Below are 20,796 nucleotides of genomic sequence, written 5' to 3'. Positions count from 1 at the left end.
AAAAGAAGTTTTCAGCCTATGGACTCAAGCATATTAAAACCCTGGGCCAAACTAAAATAAGCACTATGCTGGTCAGGTGCTAGGAATAAGGGAGGGCCTTACAAGTCAATCCACCAGGCTAGAATATACACCTTTTTTGAAAAAAAAAAAAAAAAAAATTTTTTTTTTTTTTTAAAGATTTTATTTATTTATTTGACAGAGAGAGATCACAAGTAGACGGAGAGGAAGGCAGAGAGAGAGAGAGAGGGAAGCAGGCTTCTTGCTGAGCAGAGAGCCCGATGTGGGACTCGATCCCAGGACCCTGAGATCATGACCTGAGCCGAAGGCAGTGGCTTAACCCACTGAGCCACCCAGGCGCCCCTGAAAAAATTTTTAGATTGTTTAATTACTCTCAGAGAAAAAAAAAATCTCAACCACCCACTGACAGTATCCCAGCCATCCGAGCTAGTCAATGCATAGTCAGTCCTCTGCAACGGTCTGGGAATTTTCGCCTTCTTCCTCCAGAAGAAGTGCTCAATTTTGATTGCCAATGTTCTTGGGAGATTCACTTTTCACTGAAAAAAATAAGTAAACATACAGTCAAGTGTTTATACTGTTTCTGTTTAGCTTGTTCTGTTTTTCCTTCTTCTCTCCTCCCTTCTGATGCATACCAACAGCACTGCTCATGGGGACAGACAAACCATGTCATGTTCCAGGCAGCAGGAATATACAGATCTGGCCACAATAAAGAAAGGATGTCTGAGAGTAGCAATTATATTTTGTGAGGCAACATCCTTCCTGACTCTGTGGAAGACTTGGGAATGGTCACTTCACAGTGTGGTTATGATCCCATAATCGTACCACTGAAAAGATCACTATTATCACATAGGCTGGCCAAGTGTGCTTGGAATAAATTTTTCCATCATTTTTTTTAAAACTTAAAATTGAGGGTCAGTGTATGTTGAGTGAATGTGGGCTGAGAGAGGACTAGCTAATCGCCATCTCCTTCCTTTCATAGGAAAGATAACTTAGAGCAGAAATGGAGCTCCTTTAAAGGAGCTGTCCTGACTGGAGCAAGCAAGACTATGATTCACTTACTAAACTGAGAACTCCTTAAGAAGAGAGACTAGATCCTTCTTCCTTAAATCTAACTTCCCAGTGCTTGCTGAATCAAGACGAATGCAAGTCAACCAGAGTAACAGCTCTATCTCATTCCATAGAGCAGCTAAAAGGAAATAATATATTAAAACACTGAAAATTAACGTTAAAATACAGATTATTTTGCTATAAGCTTATAGCCATTTATTTCCATTTTGTAGATGAGGGAAACAAAGCTCTGAGGCAGAGAAAATGTTCAAGGGGCCACAGCTTAGTAAGAGCTGATGCTGGAATCATAAACCTAGATCTTGCCTCATATTCAACTGTCAAGTTCCTTGGGGGTTGTCGATGGTACCTAGATTTAAGATCATCCCAGCAACCGAAATGTCTACTAAATCCCTTTTTATGAGTAAAGCAGTGAACAGGTTCAATCCAAGATATAGTCCTGATCCTTATGAAATTTCAAACTCCAGTACAATCCTTCAAGTATCTCCATGATAATACAAGTCAGTTGTTTCTCCTCTAGCTTTCTTTGCAATTAATACACATTTTATTAGAGCACCTACTGCACTGTAAAGTTTACATGTGTGTTCTTGTGCCTGAGATCCATCCCCATCTCCCCACCCCAATATGCCACACACATTGAAAAAGAGGAAAAGAAAGGGGGTAAGGAAGAATGAGGGGAGGAGGGGGAGGTAGAACGGATGAAAGGATACACTGGCCCAACAAGAGATTGATGAGTAGCTCCTACATTATGTATTTTCACTAACTAAAGTCCTCAGTTTAGGGTTGGATTCCTTGTCAAAAGGCAGAGACATTTTCTATCCGAGTTATTTTAGAACAAGAGAGAAATACATTTTGCTGATATTTTTAAATCAGTGGAGCTTTGTACTACTGCAATTCGGGGGAAACCACTTCTCTTTCTTTCCTTCCTGAAGTGGCCTGTTTTCTTCTTTTATTGTATTCCATTCTTTGTTTCTTAAGACTGAAAAAGCAGCATGCTCTTATTTTTTGTTTTTAAGATTTTATTTATTATTTGACAGAGAGAGCACAAGTAGGCAGAGCAGCAGGCAGAGGGAGAAGGCGGCTCCCTGCTCAGGGAGCCAGATGTGGGGCTTGATCCCAGCACCCCAGGATCATGACCTGAGCTGAAGGCAGCCACCTAACTGACTGAACCACCCAGGCCCCCCCAGCATGCTCTTATTAAATCATTTAAACTCCTAGCTAACTTTGGCAAATAGGGAACTGCCAAGCAGGTAACGCCATTCTAAGCACTTCCCACTGGACTAACAGATGGGTGATCAGCACTCCACATTTCTAATCTAGTGGGCTACCTTCACTGCTCAATCTTTTACAGTCAACCTTTTATATTCCTTAAAAAGCGAAGAAACAACACCTGCCTATTGCCCATCAATACCGGCAGACTTTTGAAAAGCAATTACGGCAATCTACAACCATACCAAACATTGTAACAATGATCAAGTGTGAAAACTACTGAATGCCGGCCCAGAAACACATTTTTCCCAAACTAGAAGAGAGACACCTTGTGCTATGAACTCAAGATCAAAATCCCAACATTTTTGCCTCCGGAGAGAGAAGGAATTTCAAGGCTTTCCAAAGAAAATGCCTTGTTCTTATATAAGCCTCCTCCTGCATTAAGGGACCACCCTGCAGGATATCCAAAGTTATGAAAATGTTCAAAGAAACAGATAACTTGAAGTGCATTTCACACAAAGAAATGCACAGACAAAATTGTGTGCATTTCACATAAAGAAATGCATGTACAAAAGACCCGGCATTATTTTTAAAGTGTGTGTATTTATGATGTAACAACACTGGTATGGTCCTTAAGATCCTGTCAGACTGTCTAAGTTTTTGCCACAGCAGCTCTAAATGATCCTCTATCCTGAAAGAACTAGTCACTTGTCTTCCTGTAAATAAGTCAAATATCAGATACCCACCAAAAAATAGCAAATTTTACTTAATCAGGTTCCAAGTACACTACAAAAGTAGCCTTTTCATTCTGCTTCGTTACAGGAAGCCTTCCCTCAGTGTGCATTCCTAAACAAGGTGAAAGAGTCACTGTGTGTGCTCTGTTTACTTACACAGACATGTTCGCCCTGGCTAGTAATCCACATTACTAAACAACTTTCCCTGAAACCAACGTTTAGAGAGCTATGTGAATTATATGAAGGAAAAAGGAAGGTTTTACACAGCTTAAAAAAAGAAAAAAAAAGTGAAATTGGTCACTTATAACACATTTGGAATTGGAGAAAAAATCACATATTCTCAAATTGTGAAAAATATAAAGTCAAGAATTAATCTAAGGATTAAGAGGCCCATAACTGATTATTAGAAACTTCAACATTTGCTATCTAAAATTCTAGTTTCAAATTGTGATGCTGACAAAATTTTGGCTGCCTTGAAAAAAAAATTTCTCCTATTCACTTTTGCCAAGAAAAAACCCCATTATACACATGTGTAAGAGAACACCTTAAAACAAAGGTTACTGCTTAGTTCAGCCTATACTGCTGGTGTAACAATAAAACCTAAACCGTATGTTTTAAGTAATATCATTTAAAAAATAGATTCAAGCCAATCCAAGAATTCACTGGTCATCTGGAGACTGTTTTACAATGAAACTTGGCCTGTAACTATTATTCTTAGCTGCATAGTGGTATCTAATGGTTTTGAGTTGAGTCACCTCGCTGTCTTTTAAAAAGTAAATTCTGAATTTTATTAATCCTCTAGATTTTGCATTTAGAAACACAAGTAGCTCACTCTAACCAGCGGTGGCAAAGACGGATAAGTCATTTTAGATACTAAGCTTTTACATATACCATTTCCAGCTTTTTTTTTTTTTTAAGACTTTTATTTATTTATTTGACAGACAGAGATCATAAGTAGGCAGAGAGGCAGGCAGAGAGAGAGGAGGAAGCAGGATCCTCGCTGAGCAGAGAGCCCAATGGGGGCTCGATCCCTGGACCCTGGGATCATGACCTGAGCCGAAGGCAGAGGCTTTAACCCACTGAGCCACCCAGGCGCCCCACCATTTCTAGTTTTAATACTTCCAATTCCATTACTCGCCAAAGAGGGACAAGTATCTACTTTTAAAGAATCACTAAAATGATAAGAAATATAGCCAAAGAAACAAACATCAAGGAAAATAAAATCACTGCGTTTAAATAAGGAAAATAAAGGTCAAGTCAATGGCACTAGCTTATTCTAAACATAGTTCAAACTTTAAACCTGATGTTCTTTCAAAGATTATCTCTTTCTATAAGGTAAGATACTAAAAAATGTTTTATAACCCCTCATTTTAGGAATTTTAACTAGAGAGTAAATTTATCTGATATTGGACAGACTGTTACTTAAAGGTTATTAGCTTTAAAAAAAGACAAAAACCTGTAGTACTCCAAAAAGGCAAATAATGTCATTTTAGAGACAAACTTATTCATTTTAAACTGATATTATAAGCTATGTGCTCCCATCATTACAGAATCAGTAGCTCATTCATTTGGTTCTTTACATTAGCTATAGCTAGGTATAGAGCAAATTCAGGTAAGTGTGTAAATACAGTGGGAAAACAAATATATAAAGAAATAAAGACAGTCATGTAAGTGCTCAGGTTCACTAGAGTTACTCTAAGCATTATAGGAACAAATTTACATTTACCTTGGTGAAGAACTTCCATGTCATGACTGGATTCTTTTAATACCACATGTAATGTTGGATATTCAATAATCACTTTGTTCCTCAAATTGTCACGGAGACTTTTGTAAGGATCCAGTTCATAATACCTTACAATAAAAAGCAAAACAAAAATAAAAAACTTCCTTAATATTCAAAGTTACTAATAATGAAGATATATATATTTTATTAAAAATAAAAAATTTTTAAATGTTGGGGTGCCTGGGTGGCTCAGTGGGTTAAAGCCTCTGCCTTCGGCTCAGGTCATGATCCCAGGGTCCTGGGATTGAGCCCCACATCGGGCTCTCTGCTCAGCCGAGAGCCTGCTTCCTCCTCTCTCTCTCTCTCTGCCTGCCTCTCTGCCTACTTGTGATCTCTGTCTGTCAAATAATAAATAAAATCTTTAAAAATTTTTTTTTAAATGTTAATAACATTAATTTGTTATTTCCTTATAATATAGTAAGTTTAATACCTTTAAAAAAAATCAGATGCTATTACTATACAGGTTCTAAAGCTAAATCAAGAGCACATCAAATAATTTGATATTAGAAAAGCTTGAAAACAAGTCATTTTCAGATCAAGGAATAAAGTCTAACTTTTATACAATATCTATGGTTTAATGTGTCATGAATTCTTCTTGGATCAGGGAATGACGAGTTCAAAATTCAAATTCCTCAAATATATTTAGTTTGAGCCTTTGAAGAAAAACAAAAAACTATCTCATGATAATTTCCAGGAACATATGGTGTTAAAATAACTGGCTAGGAATACTTTTGTAAAAAGTTCATTCTAATTATAAATAAGAAATTTACATTGCCATACAATTAATTAGGCCTTCCTTTATTTTGAAATTAAAAAAAAAAAAAACAGGTTTGAGTTTCTGGATGAAGCTAAAGCACAAAATTTAAGGAATATGGAGTTTACCACTCAAGGTATCATGACATAGCTGTCAAATGTGTCATAGGTAATTAGATGCTAATGTTCCTTAAGGTATAAAACTCTCAAGTCACACCTTAAAAAAAAAAAAAAAAGAAATTTTTTGAGTTGATTAAAAATGCATTCCTCTAACATTCTCCCCCTTGCTTGCTTTTCTGGGGCCAGCAGAGAAAGGGGTGGAATTTCACTCACTAGGAGTTTCACTCACTAGCTCACTAGGAGTTGCACGTAGGAATATGTTGGCATATGAATATCATGTCACGTTAAAGAGGAAAAAGATGAGAACATTTCACCAATGTAGTCATAATTTTCCAACTTTTTTCTTCCATCTCCACCAATGACAGATGATATTCACATGCAGAACACAGATCCTAAGGGATACCCACCCTGACAGCTGTAATTCCATCCTTTTCCCTCCTGCTCAAGAAAGCATACTGGATACAAGTGATCAAGAATGAAGTTTTCACTGGAATACATGTGAATCTGCTGTAATTTTGTTAAGAGTAAATCATTTACAAACTTTGGTACTTCCTAATGAGTAATAGATTATTTGCAAGATTAACTTGCAGCTGACTGAGACATGCAATGCACTTATGAAGAACTCCTGGTGTAGATGTACAGAGATGTAAGTTTGTTCCGTGGAATACTTTTCAAATAAGGGCGGGGGTGGGGGGTGGGAAGTGCTTAACAAAATGCAAAGACAAAACCCGCTATGGAAACTGATTTTTTTTTCAGAAGTACAAGTAGGTGAAAAGAGAGGGAACTGTACTTGACTTACGTTTGCCTGACTAAATTCCCTACCCCTGGAATTCAATTCTTCATTTTAGAATCACAGAAAAATTTTTATGTTGAAAAAAACATGAAATGCAAAATACTCAGTTTTCCTAAACCAGCCACCCTAGTGCCCATAGGCCATGGAATGCATACATTTTTTTCCCTGTGTAATGTAACACAGATGTGCTTACAATACTTTAAAAGTGGTTCCAGCATTCAAGGATTAAATGCTTCACATCTTTTAAACATTATTTCCCTTTGAAATAAGCAGGGTCTTTTTTTAAAGTTAGCAGCAATTATACATAAGAGAAAAATGAGACTGAATTAGATATCAAAGTGTAAGATTAACTTTTAAAGTAGAATACAAAATGGATATAACCAAATTTTTCTTAAGAGAAAATAAGACTTGAATTCTCAGATAGGAAATTTTTAAGTAGTATATCTTATAAACACTTGCAGCAACTTATCTTCTGTGAATTTAAACTGAATCACAAGACTTCTATTAAGAAACATTTCACAAATAAGGGGATGTTTTCCACTTATTTCAGTTTTTGGTAATTTTCAGTGTAGACTTAACATTTTAGGTATTTCTTTTCATAATATTCAATCTTCATTAGGTTTCTCTGTACTTCCAAAGCTGCATTAAAAAAAAAAAAATTCTTCAAATGCCACATAACTGGAAGCCTAATATTCTTGCTGATACAGTATAAAATATGTTCCCAGCAGAGAAACATCTAGAGATACTTAAAAAGTAACATGTAGTTAAGTTATACATTACTTCAACCTCAAAGCTACAATGATTACTTATTTAGTTCCAAAAAATTTTGGACCCTGTTTTATGTCTGTAGCAGGTCCTTTTACTTTTCTTTCTACTTTAACAAAGCACTTAGGATGCAAACATTTATAAGAACTTACAATGAATTATTTTTAAAATACTTTATTCAAATACAATGAAAATCTGGTATGTTGTATGGTTTTCATTAGAACTGCTGAATTTTATTTAGTGTTTCCCCTAAAACGTTGCAAACTTCTAATCACAGTAATATTGGTATTGAGTGTGAGTAAGCTTCTAGACTTTGGCTTTCAAGTCTGTTAAAGAGGTTTGACTTCACTAGATAATCTTTTAGTTGAAATCCTGAATTTCTTCGCTTTTCCACTACTAGTGGTACTCTCAGTCTACCATTAAAATTTGCCCATAAATTTAAAAAGAAAATTATGTAAACTGTTTATAAAGAAAAGTTATCAAAACATATGGGTAACATTTTGTGACCTGTAGTTAAATAAAGCATCAACTTTTAGTGGCTGCTTGGGTTTGGGGCCTAATACCATGAGTTAAAGTCCTGGTGCCATCACTCATTGGTCTGTGATTCTGGACAAGTTACTTTACTTCTTTGATCCCTAGTTTCCACACATGAAACTGGAGAGAATGACAGTATCACTTCAGAGTTATTGCGGGGGTTAAATGATAAAACAGAGAAACTGTCAGCTCATTTACTTAAGCCATGAACAAAGTTTTACATTTGTATTTACCTAAAACAAAACACGTTCGGATAGAAACTTTAGTTCAGGTCATTGGACTTCTTCAGCGTAACAAAGAATGATACTTACTACGTAAGCACGGAAACACACATTTGCTTTTTTATGCATTTTACATTTTAAATAAAGAATTAAAACTTTCAAACTATTGTTTTAGATCACACTTACTTCCAGGAAGCTAAAAGAACTTTCAATGTTTCTATTTCTATTATCTTTAGGCAAGCTGTAGAGTCCAGCTTGCCACTGCCTAAAACATTTAAAGACCTTAGCTCTTTTTCAAGCCATTAAGTTACTGAATCCTAAGGGTCAGTTTTATCTGTTTGAAATTTTCTCAACTCTGGAGTTCCCATTAGTAGAATGGCTCTGCTACCATAAGACAAACTACTTCGGTTTGGAAGAATTAAGACACCAACATTTGTTTTTTGTTTTTTTTTTTTTTTTTTTACCCTAGGGATCCTCTCAGACATTTCCTCTTGTTATTTCACTTGTTCACCCTCACAGGCTGACTAGCTGACCTGCTCTAGGCAGCTTCACAGGGGCATTAGAAGGGCAGCATGGCTCAGTAGTCTAAACAGGTGTTACAGTGATTGACATTACATAAATAAAAGTTGTCTTGATAGTCAAGGGTATGTTTTTAATCTTGGCTCTGTTACTAACTTTCAAAGAAACTGCCCAAGTTCTCAACTTCTTCCTCTATTTTATTTGCAAATTAGGATTTTAAAAAAGTTTCTCCTAACTCAAAAGAGGACTGAATTTTAAAAGTCACAAACTACTTTATTTCCCATTACTGACACTCCTTAGATGATCTCGCTCTCCCCTCCTATAAAATATTGAAACTAAATATAAATATTCTCCAAATTTAATAATCTAATGTTAGTCCCTAGGCCACAGAACTTTTTCCACTAAAAAATAGTCACCGGATAAGGTGATCACCAAATTGACTCCAGGTTTAAAATTCTACAAGTTTTGATATATTTTTTAAAGATTTCATTTATGTGACTGAGAGAGAGAGGGAGAGCGCACATGTGTGCACAAGCAGGAAGAATGGCAGGCAGAGGGAGTGGGAGAAACAGGCTCCCTGCTGAGTAGTGGGGGTTGATCCAGGGACTCCAGGATCATGACCTGAGCCAAAGGCACACGATTAACTGACTGAGCCACCCAGGCACCCACCCTTGTAAGTTTTGATATTTATGTGATGTTTATAGCACTTAACTTACATCCTTAATCGTTGCATTTATTTCTCAATCTAGATTTCCGAGTTAAAAGTGCAACTAACTGATTCCAAATGTACAAGGTTGAATCTTTGGCTATTAAAAAAATTAAAATCTATCTATCCATATATATATGTATGTATATAAGCAAGCTCTATGCCCAGCACGGGGCTTGAACTCACAAACCCAAGATCAAGAGTCACATGTTCTACTGACTGAGCCAGCCAGGAGCCCCAAATTAACCTTAATATAAATCAGTTATTTGATAGTTAACTGTTTTTAAGGTATGGCTCCTCCAGGCCATACCAGTGAATTATGGTTTTTGAATCAACTGCAAACTCTTTTAGATCCACATTAATCAAATTCCTTGAAAATAATACAAACTTTAAAGTACTAAACTTATTTTAATAGAGCAGAAAGTGTACGGATTAAGGAAACAAACTGGTTTTCAAAATCCAAATGAAAAGGAAGAAAGAAACCAGATTGTTACAAAGACCCAGAATAGGAGAAGATACATAAATTAAAACTAAGTACAGGGGTCAGAGAGTTTGAATTCTTCTGTTTAAAAGAAAAAGGTATTATTTAAAATTTCTCCAAATAATACTCCTATGTCACAACTTTTGCAATTCACACAGTCCACGTCATATAGAAATGGATCCTGCCAAAGTTGAATTTTCTTCTTACCTAATTTTTCTTAGTTTTCATATATTTTTAAAAAATATTTTATTTACTTTTTCGACAGAGAGAGATCACAAGTAGGCAGAGAGGCAGGCAGAGAGACAGAGAGGAGGAAGCAGGCTCCCTGCCAAGGAGAGAGCCCGATGTGGGGCTCGATCCCAGGACCCTGGGATCATGACCTGAGCCGAAGGTAGAGGCTTTAACCCTCTGAGCCATCCAGCGGCCCCTTAGTTTTCATATTTGGAAAAAAAAAAAAAAAAGCCGACAGTAATTTGCTGCACTTTGTTTTGGGACTTCAATATATCTATGTAAATGAGGGCTACAAGTGTTTGATATGGGGCACTAGTCACGAGCTGGGTAGTGCAGACACATGTCTCCTCCTTCAGAAGGCTCAACAGTTCATACTGCAGCAACAAATGATTCTAGTCTATCCATGGTATGAAAGCTATGGGATGGGGTAAAAGAGTGGCCAATTACTTATTTTAAAATTTTAAAGAGGGACTTAAAAAGCTCTTATTTGTTCTAGATGCCATTTGTTCAGTCTTTTCTGATCCTTACTTGAAGCTTAATTACTTTTAAATCCAGGGACTTGGGCTCCAATCTTAAGATCCTTAGACCTTAAGGTCCTCTGTGACTCCTCAACGTTTGGTACTCCACTTTCTTCATTGGTATGATGATGGAAAAGTTATCTATTCAACAGCTAGCTTATAAAGATTACATAAGAGAATTTAACAGATGAAATGTTTCTAAAGCAGAAGTTGTCCAACTAGTATCGGTAGTAAGATTTTATACTCTGAAGATTTTTTTTATAATAAAGCACCTCTAGCAGAGAAATGACATACTAGAAAGGAATTATGTTCATGATCTATGACAAGATTAGTCAGTAGAAAAAGCATGATCTTATAGACAGACCCAAGTCCAAAACCTGACTTTGTAACTATAAATTGGTTTCTTCTGGGTAGGTCAATTTCTCAGATCTTAACCTTCCTATCTTGTGGAGATAGAGTACATACTTCATTATACTTAATGCATGTGGAAATGTAAACACTTATTCATTGATTAATTCCTCAAATATTTATTTAGTATCTACCACATAGAGGTGGTCTACTAGGTAATAAGTTCAGAGAAATAAATCCCACAGTTTACTGATGGTACTAGTCAAAGAAATAATTAATAAATTTCATTGGGACAAATGTCATGATAGAAATTCTAAAGCTAAGCAGACATTCAAAAAATATTCTCTTGTTCCTTACCAACCTGCACATATTCTTTCAGGCTGTGCTAAAAAAATGGGAGGTAGGTAGGGTTAGCAAACGAAGTACCTAGATAACTAGTACCTACTAACCCAGCTGTGCCAACTGGCTGAGCTTCAGCTTCTCTGCAGCTAAATTTATAGTTCTTATCATAAAACTGCTGTAAGCAGAATGTCATGCATAAAACCCACTGGATATGTCCCTCTCTGATAAAAATATTTAGTACCTCACTCTACGTATTTCCTTTATATGTATGGACACTCTTCAGATTGATTCTACATTTTCTAGTCTTCAAATGTTCTCTTGCTTCCTTTGTTCTAAGGTCTAGATCCAAAATATGGCCATAGTTTAACAGCATTTTGAGCACGTACTCATCTTGACCGTGGCTCTCTGAAAAACAATCAACAATCCCAAAAAGATATAACAAAGAACTGGGGTTGGGTTTCACATAATCGAAGAACATACATTATGTCCATTTGAGAACACATACCAGTGTACTGGGAGACAGGCAGGCCTAGGTTTGGATCTAGGTACCACCATGTGGTGGTTACGAACCTATAGGTAGGGCTCTCTATCACTTACAATGTGTAAAACTTATAAAGCCTGTATAATCTAACATAATCATAATGTACCCAAAATGCTTGCTGAAGCACCTAAAAAACAGTGGAGGCACTCAATATGAGATTGTTATTAATATTTATTATGTTGCATAAAGATACCCATGTGCCTCTCTTGGGGCGCCTGGGTGGCTCAGTGGGTTAAGCTTCTGCCTTCAGCCCAGGTCATGATCTCAGGGTCCAGGGATTGAGCCCCACACTGGGCTCTCTGCTTAGCAGGGAGCCTGCTTCCCCTTCTCTCTCTGCCTGCTGCTCTGCCTACTTGTGATCTCTCTCCCTTTGTCAAATAAATAAATAAAATCTTAAAAAAAAAAAAAAAAGAAAAAGATACCCATTTGCCTCTCAATTTAACCTTGATCTTAATTCACCCTTGCAGCAAACATTTTTTGGTGTGTTTGCGAAAACTTATTCAGGATCTTCATACTTTTTTGGTTATATATACCTTAAAATAGTTTTGGAAAATGATGATACTTTTGCACATATATATTTTAAAGATTTTATTTATTTATTTGAGGGAGAGAGAGAGTGCACATGCTAGTGAGGGGAGGAGTAGAAGAGGAGGGGAGGGAGAGGGAGAGGAAAAGAATCTCAAGCAGACCCTGCACTGGGCATGGAGCCCATCATGGGCCTTGATCTCACAACCCTGAGATCATGACCTGAGATAAAACCAAAGTCAGAGGCTTAATAGACTGGGCCACCCAGGTGCCCCATTTTTGTATATTTTTAAATAGGTTATATAAAATTTCATTTAAAAACTTTACTCACAAATTTAAATAGATGAAAAGAACACAATTTATCGTGGAGTGTAAATACTAATGATTTAAAATGAAAATGTTAATTCACTCTTAAATAAATTTACTCAAATCTAAATACCATAGTAATTCGATACCATATCATCCATTTAAAAGACAGATGGGAAAATTGGACAGCTGTGTATAGAAGAATGAAACTCGACCATTCTCTTACACTATACACAAAGATAAACTCGAAATGAATAAAAGACCTCAATGAGAGCCAGGAATCTATCAAAATCCTAGAGGAGAACATAGGCAGTAATCTCCTTGACATCGGCTACAGCAACTTCAAGACATGTCTCCAAAGGCAAAGTTTGGAAACAAAAGCAAAAATGAACTTTTGGGGCTTCATCAAGATCAAAAGCTTCTGCAGAGCAAAGGAAACAGTCAACAAAACAAAGAGGCAACCCAGGGAATGGGAGAAGATATTCGCAAATGATACTACAGACAAAGGGCCGATATCCAAGATCTATAAAGAACTCCTCAAACTCAACACACACAAAACAGATAATCACGTCAAAAAATGGGCAGAAGACATGAACAGACACTTCTCCAAAGAAGATATACAAATGGCTAACAGACACATGAAAAAATGTTCATCATCATAAGCCATCAGGAGATTCGAATCAAAACCACATTGAGATACCACCTTATACCAGTTAAAATGGCTAAAATCAACAAGACAGTAAACAACAAATGTTGGAGAGGATGTGGAGAAAGGGAAACCCTCTTACACTGATGGTGGGAATGCAAGTTGGTGCAGCCACTTTGGAACACAGCGTGGTGATTCCTCAAAAAATTAAAAATAGAGTTACTCTATGACCCTGCAATTGCACTACTGGGTATTTACCTCAAAGATACAGATGTAGTGAAAAGAAGGGCCATCTGTACCTGTGTTCACAGCAGCAATGGCCACAGTCACCAAACTGTGGAAAGAACCAAGATGCCCTTCAACAGATGAATGGATAAAGAAGATATGGTCCATATACACAATGGAGTATTATGTCTCCATCAGAAAGGATGAATACCCAACTTTTGCATCAACATGGGTGGGACTGGAAGAGTGAATAAGTCATTGAGTGAAATAAGTCAAGCAGAGAGAGTCAATTATCATGTGGTTTCACTTACTTGTGGCATAAGGAATAACGCGGAAGATAGGGGGAGATGCAGAGGAGAAGTGAGTTGGGGGAAATCGGAGGGGGAGACAAACCACGAGAGACTGTGGACTCTGAGAAATAAACTGAGGGTTTTGGTGGGGAGGAGGGTGGCCGGTTGGGTGAGCCTGGTGATGGGTATTATGGAGGGCATGTATTGCATAGAGCACTGGGTGTGGTGCATAAACAAAGAACTTTGGAACACTGGAAAAAATAAAATTTAAAAAATTAAAAAAAAAAAAAAAAAAAGATGAACATGCTCTTCTCTTTTTTTCCCCCAAGCTCTTCCTTAATAGTTAGAAAGTTTATATGGTTCCCTTTTCTCCTTGAACTTGTATTTCCACTCTAATTCTCCACAAAGAAATTTTACCCTGAATAATGTCTTTATGTTTGAAAATCTTTTACTGATTACCCATTTATACTTTTCTGTAACAAAAATGTGTATGTAAACTAAAAATTTAATTTTATTACCTATGACCTTAATACTTTAAATGTTAAAAATACTTCTGAATTGAATAATTTTAATTATTAGTATAAAATTGATTAAAACACAAACATACTACATTTTAAGTAATATTTTTACTGGAAATTATCTTATAGATGGGCAATTTTGGATGATGGCATCTTCTATTACTTGCAAGTTTGCTTACTATTGTTAAGTTCTCATTTATAGAACCAAATTCCAAAAAGAAAATAAGGAAATTAAATAATCCCACCTAGAGAGTATACTGCTGTCTTTACTAACCCTTCCTTCAGCACATTTACTTTCAAGGCATGTAACTAAAAGGCAACAACGGAGTCTGCAATTTTCCTAAGACAAGACATCTGAAAGTAATTAATGCTGTCCTTAGACATTCTGGAATCCCCTTAATGTTCTCTGATAATATATTTTATTCTGTACCAATATTCTCAAAATAATGTTAACTTCCAACACCTTGTTTTTTAATGGCATGAAGTTTGTTTTTTTTTTTAAGATTTTTTTTAATTTATTTGTTTGACAAAGATCACAAGTAGGCAGAGAGGCAGGCAGAGAGAGAGGAGGAAGCAGGCTCCCTGCCAAGCAGAGAGCCTGATGCGGGGCTCGATCCCAGGACCCCGGGATCCTGACCTGAGCCGAAGGCAGAGGCTTTAACCCACTGAATGGCAGGAAGTTTTAAAAAATCCTAACTTTTAACTGCATACTAAAAATTTCTTTTTTTTTTTTTTTAAAGCATGGGGGCAATTTGATTTTTTTTAATTTTTAAGTTTTTTTATAAACATATAATGCATTTTTAGCCCCAGGGGTACAGGTCTGTGAATTGCCAGGTTTACACACTTCACAGCACTCACCACAGCACACACACACCCACAATGTCCATAACCCCACCACGCTCTCCCGACCCCCCTCCCCCCAGCAACCCTCAGTTTGTTCTGCGAGATTAAGAGTCTCTTATGGTTTGTCTCCCTCCCGATCCCATCTTGTTTCATTTATTCATTTCCTGCCCCCCAAGCCCCCCACCTTGCATCTCCACTTCCTCATATCAGGGAGATCATATAGGATAGTTGTCTTTCTCCGACTGACTTATTTCGCTCAGCACAATACCCTCTAGTTCCATCCACGTCATCGCAAATGGCAAGATTTCATTTCTTTTGATGGCTGCATAGTGTATACTATAAATTTCTTACTTAGAATACTTCAAAGTATATTTTTCAATTATTTTCTGTAAGCCTGAAATAAGATAATTTTCCAGTTCCAATTCAATTAGGCAAAGCTTACAGACTAAGACGTAAAAATCTGATTTCAAAAAATCCACCTTAATATCAAACTACATATTTCTTTTCACATCTTCAAAAATTCAACTGAATAAATATCTGCCAAATACTTATACAGAAAACATGTCAGACACTGTATGGGAATCAAATGTCCTCAAGGAGTTTACCACCCTGGCCAGTGTTTCTCAAAGTTTGATCACACAGATAACTTAGAAAGCAGAGACTGTAAAAAATGCACGTTTCTGGGTCCTATGTGAAAATGATAAAACAGAGCCTCTAAGGGTAAGCTAGAAATCTATATTTCCAACAACCGTCCTAAATGATTATGATGGACACTGAAATCTGAGAAGCACTTTGTGAGAAAAGAATACAGGTTAAATGTTCAGTTGTAGAGATGTTTATGGTCAGGAGGAATAATTGGCCAGTGGGGTATGGGTTAGGTAAAAAGCAAGGAGGGATATGGCAGGGCTATGTGGAAAGGCAGGCAAGAGACCAGGCTCTTAGAATTAACTGAGGCTGGGAGGTGGTATCTTGAAGGCAGAGCTGAGAGTCAGGGAAATCAGAATCTGAACAAGTTATATGAACTGGAGGTCAGCTCCGCTCTAAGGTAGAAAGGTTGCTTGCTGGGCAGGGGATGGGAGTGTTATTGAAAACCAAAAGGAGGTCAGGTGGGTCTCACTTGAGGCCATTTCATAAACAAAATCAATTTCTCTAAAACAACATAGGAAAAAGCATCTTACTTCTTTAATTTCACTGTAAATGCTTTTTAAAATATTTCATGCTACAGATCCAAAGAAAGTAAAGTAACCTTAGTTTTTATTTAAAAAACATCCTCTCAGCATGGAAATAAAATCATCCAGGAGAAAGAGCTCATACTTTTGCTGGCTGATTTTCCCAAAAAAAAAAAAAAAAAAAAAAAAAAAAAAAAAAAGTGTTCCAAAAATTATTAACTACAACCAGAACAGTAGGAAACAGCTAATAAAATCTGTGCAACTACAACAGGGTAGTATCCCCAAGAAGAGTAATAATCTTCTGCATTGCTCATTAAGTCAAAGCCTATTAAACAATATTTTAATTTGGCTTGGGTTTAAAGTCCAAACACTTGACTTTATATGCCAATCTTTGCAAGCAGAGTGAAGGCAACTGGTGCGTGCTTCCATCAAAAAATGACAAGTCTGGAAGATCTATGCGAAATGCCCATGCCTTCCCTTGGGCACTTATTATGCCTTATATATAAAATACATAGCTATTGTGGCATTTATCATACATTTGCCTTCTCTCCTAGATTGTGAGCTCCTTGAGGGCTGGTCTTTTAGATGCCTGTGCAGGGCTTAACACTGAGCTGACACATGGAAGGGGCTCACTGACACTTTGGGTCACGTTCATTTATCAGAAAGCCCGTCTTTTGAGCAGGAACTGCTTTTTCTGAAGTAACTTGAAATTATACTGGGCAGTTGTTGTAATCTCTTTCTATTTTTCTCTCTCATTTTCCATATTGAGAATTGAAGCCCTTCACTGATTAAATGATATAGTCAAATAACCAATAAAAAATGCTTTAGAGGCGCCTGGGTGTCTCAGCTGGTTAAGCATCCAATTCTTGATTCTGCTCAGGTCTTGATCTCAGGGTTCTGAGTTCAACCCCCATGCTGGGTGTAGAGCCTACTTAAAAAAAAATCCTTTAGAGCAGAGATTGGCAAACAAAATCAGCAGGCCAAATTCAACCCACTGTCTGTCCGTTTTGTAAATAAAGTTGTACTGAAACGTTGTAAGTCATACCCATTCATTTATGTATTATCTATAGTTGCGTATGCGCTATAATAGCAGAGTTGACAATTGTGACTATATGGCCCACCATGCCATAGACATTTACTCTCTGGCCATTATAGAAAAAGTTGTCCCAATCCTGCTTTTGGGTATTAAAGTGGTATCAACATCTAGCAAATAGCAAGCATACATACATTTAAGTGAATCAGTATACTACTTGTTAAGAAATTCCTACTATGGGGAAGTCATTGACTTAGTACTGCAGGAAATATAACAATGAAGATGCCTAATGTAGTCACTGTTTTTCAAAAGGGAGTTTATTATTGAATAGCATAAATCTTATTGGGAGAAAAATAAGACATGATTGCAGGAAACTATGAGAAATACAACAGATTTTTTATGGCTCAAACGATAGGAAATCACATGCAGTTGGAGAGAAGGGACAGGCTCCACTACAAATACTAATAAACAATAGCCTACTCAGAAAAATGGAGAGGGAAGCAACCATGTAAGCCAGAGTAGTAAGGGAAAAGTGAAAGATGGCTCTAAGGTCTTATGTCTCACTACAAGAATGACAGTGCCAATAACAAGGAGTAAGTATCAGTATTTGCTGACTGCTTACTAGATGCCAGGAACATAATCAACCCATTTAATCTATATTTGTAACACACACACACACACACAATCAGGAAGAAACAGATGTGGTGTGATGAGCTCTAACTGGTTTAAGATCTAATGAGATGTGTTAATAAGATAGCTACAAACCAGGATTTGGAGTTTGGGAGAAAGGTTGAAAATACATCTGAGAGTCACTGTACAGAAATAATACTTGATAACACCCTAAATACACAAACTCCTCAAACCTCATATTCTCCCAATATCCAATTTATATCAAAAGAAAAAGAAACTAAACATGATTGGGTATCTGCCCCCACATGGTTAATGGTAAACGTGTTCAGAGTATAGCTAATATTGAACTTAGGGTACTTCTCACAAGTATAAGAAAGACAAAATGGCTGAAACAAGTTGTTATTTTAAAAAAAGTAATGTGTGGGGCACCTGGGTGGCTCAGTGGTTAAGCCTCTGCCTTCAGCTCAGGTCATGATCTCAGGGTCCTGGGATCGAGCCCCACATCGGGCTCTCTGCTCGGCAGGGAGCCTGCTTCCTCCTCTCTCTCTGCCTGCCTCTCTGCCTACTTGTGATCTCTCTCTATCAAATAAATAAAATCTTAAAAAAAAAAAAAAAGTAATGTGTAACATAGTCCACTGCTGATTACACGGAATTTTTTGTTTGAAACCGATTTCCTCCTTTTCGTAAGGAAGTAATCTTCAGGATTTAAACAATAATAAAAACCCTTATATTGAGTCAATTCTGCAAGATTTTGTCTGAATATTGCAACTCTTATTTTTAATAATTTTTAAAGTAAGATTTTATTTATTTGAGAAAGAGAGAGTGACCACAAGCAGGCTCCCTTATGAGCAGAGAGCCCAACGTGGGGCTGGATCCCAGGACCCTAAGATCATGACCTGAGCCAAAGGCAGACGCTTAAAAAAAATGAGCTACCCTGGTGCCCCTATCACAACTCTTAATACATGAGTAATAGGTATTTACTAAGAGTGATTTGCTATGTCCCAAGCACTGTACTAGCAGCTAACATCACAAAGTATTCTTCACAACAAGGCACTATTGCTTCTGTTTTGATCTCCACTTTCAGGTGGGGAAACAGGCTTAGTAACTTTTCAAGGTTTGTACCAAATTTATAACATTATTTTGACTTTACAGAAAATCCACTCTGATGTAGGCTCTTGCATAAAGACAAAAAAGTTATTTTGGAACATCTCATAATGTGGGCTAGGTTTGAGAAACAGTGATCTAATAAGCTTAGTATTTACAATGGTGAGGCTTTTGGTCTACAAAGTCTAGTCTGGAACCTCTCAAAGTAAAATCAGGTCTACTTCTATTCCGAAAGTATAATATTACTATTTCTTACTAGAATATGATATCATCTCACTCTGAAGGGATCCTAATAACAAATTAGTATAAAAAGGCCATTGCTTTTAAAAATAATGTTCCAGAAAACGATGCCTCTTCTACTTAAAACTCGATGTGCCCAGAAGACTCTCCAGGCTCACTGGCATCTCTCAAAAAACAAATCCATGCCAGGAACCTCAGTCAGTCACTACTGCTTCAGGTTTGTTTTGCCCCACTATAGGAGAACTATACCCCATTCATTCTTGAATAAACCCCAGTTTTTATTTATATGCCTCAAAGATAAAAGTGCTTAATTAATGGTTTTTGAGTAAATTTGGAAAGAACTATCCCATAATAGTTTAAACCATATCTTTATCAAAACTATGCCCTTACAGGGCACCTGGGTGATGCAGTCAGTTAAGTGACCAACTCTTGGTTTCAGCTCAGGTCTTGGATCTTGGGGTTGTGAGATCAAGCCCCACTCTGGATTCCGCACTCAGAGTGAAGTCTGCTTGGAATTCTCTCTCCCTCCGCCCCTCTCTCCCGTTCTTTCTCTCAAATAAATAAATCTTTAAAAAATAAATAAATAAATAAAAAGGACCTTACATAAACATCAAAGCAGCAAAGTAAACATGACAAGAAAATGTATCTCAACTTCTTTATGGGAAATAAATGATTCCATTAAAATACAGAAAACAGATTTTGAAAATTACAACTGAATGAACAGTATCAAACTTTGGAGTATTCTAAATTCTTCAGTCAGTAACAACTTAAGTGAGCAGCAACACAATGACTATCTCTTACAGGACCTGGCATTACCAACATAGGTTTTTCTGTTTCAAAACCACTCATTTACTACCTGAGAAGAGAGAGCTGGTTAGAAATGCTGTGGCAAAAGATAAAGGGTGGCCTGCGAACAAAAGCACCTCTCATGAATTCTCCTTCACTGAGAATGTAAGCTCTACAGAGGCAGGATGGTTCCCTTACTGCCATTACCCTAATGTCTAAAATGATAACCTGAACCAAAGTGGGTATCACTGTTTGCAAGTGAATGAATACATGAATTTATTTACGAAGCCATATTAGCTTTTATAAGAAAACACAAATTCAAACCCTGTGTATTCTGGAAAGAAAACTCCCAAACAGATCAGCAGCAAATTCCTTAGGGTTAGACATGCACTCTATAATCCCCTAAGCCTAAAAATAAAAGTCATGTATGGCAAAGCTAAAAACTGGGAAATATTTAAGACTGCTCTAGCGGATCAGGTACATCATGAAACAACTGTCATAAACCCTCCAAAAATGGAAAACACAACCAGTGGAAACTGGCAACATTAAATATTTGGTAAAAAGACTTTGCTCTGGAGTCACTGGAATGCTGTAAATCATAGGATACATTTAAAATCAACAGCCACAAGGAAACTACATGTTTCTGCCTTGTAAGTACTTTTTAGGAAATAATAAAATCCTTCCATTTTAGCATGCTTATCTTATATTAGAAGCCTAATATTTTAAAACCTATAATAATATTACTTAGATGTTCTCTGAATGTTTAATGATACATGTAATCAAGTTACAATCAAATATAA

General features: G+C 36.8%; 1 protein-coding gene across 2 annotated transcripts in view; it reads right to left on the bottom strand.

Moving 5' to 3' along the window:
• Positions 1 to 361: 361 nt before the first annotated feature.
• Positions 362 to 20,796, bottom strand: part of ZNHIT6 (zinc finger HIT-type containing 6) — a 60,384-nt gene continuing 39,949 nt past the window's right edge. Inside the window, exons 9-10 of one of the 2 annotated variants that reach the window (XM_047724382.1) lie at positions 4,753 to 4,877; positions 362 to 554 (exon numbers count right to left, since the gene is read on the bottom strand). In XM_047724382.1, the coding sequence (XP_047580338.1) occupies positions 514 to 554; positions 4,753 to 4,877 (166 nt within the window). In that variant the 3' untranslated portion in view covers positions 362 to 513. Of the gene's footprint in view, positions 555 to 4,752; positions 4,878 to 11,381; positions 11,546 to 20,796 lie in introns of those variants that run through there. The other variant, XR_007126465.1, reaches the window with a different exon arrangement.

The sequence above is a fragment of the Lutra lutra genome, chromosome 4 (assembly GCF_902655055.1).
Source record: "Lutra lutra chromosome 4, mLutLut1.2, whole genome shotgun sequence".
NCBI classification, from domain to species: Eukaryota; Metazoa; Chordata; class Mammalia; order Carnivora; family Mustelidae; genus Lutra; species Lutra lutra.
The sequence above is the reverse complement of the archived record's forward strand: the minus strand, read 5'-3'. Positions and strand labels throughout refer to the sequence as shown.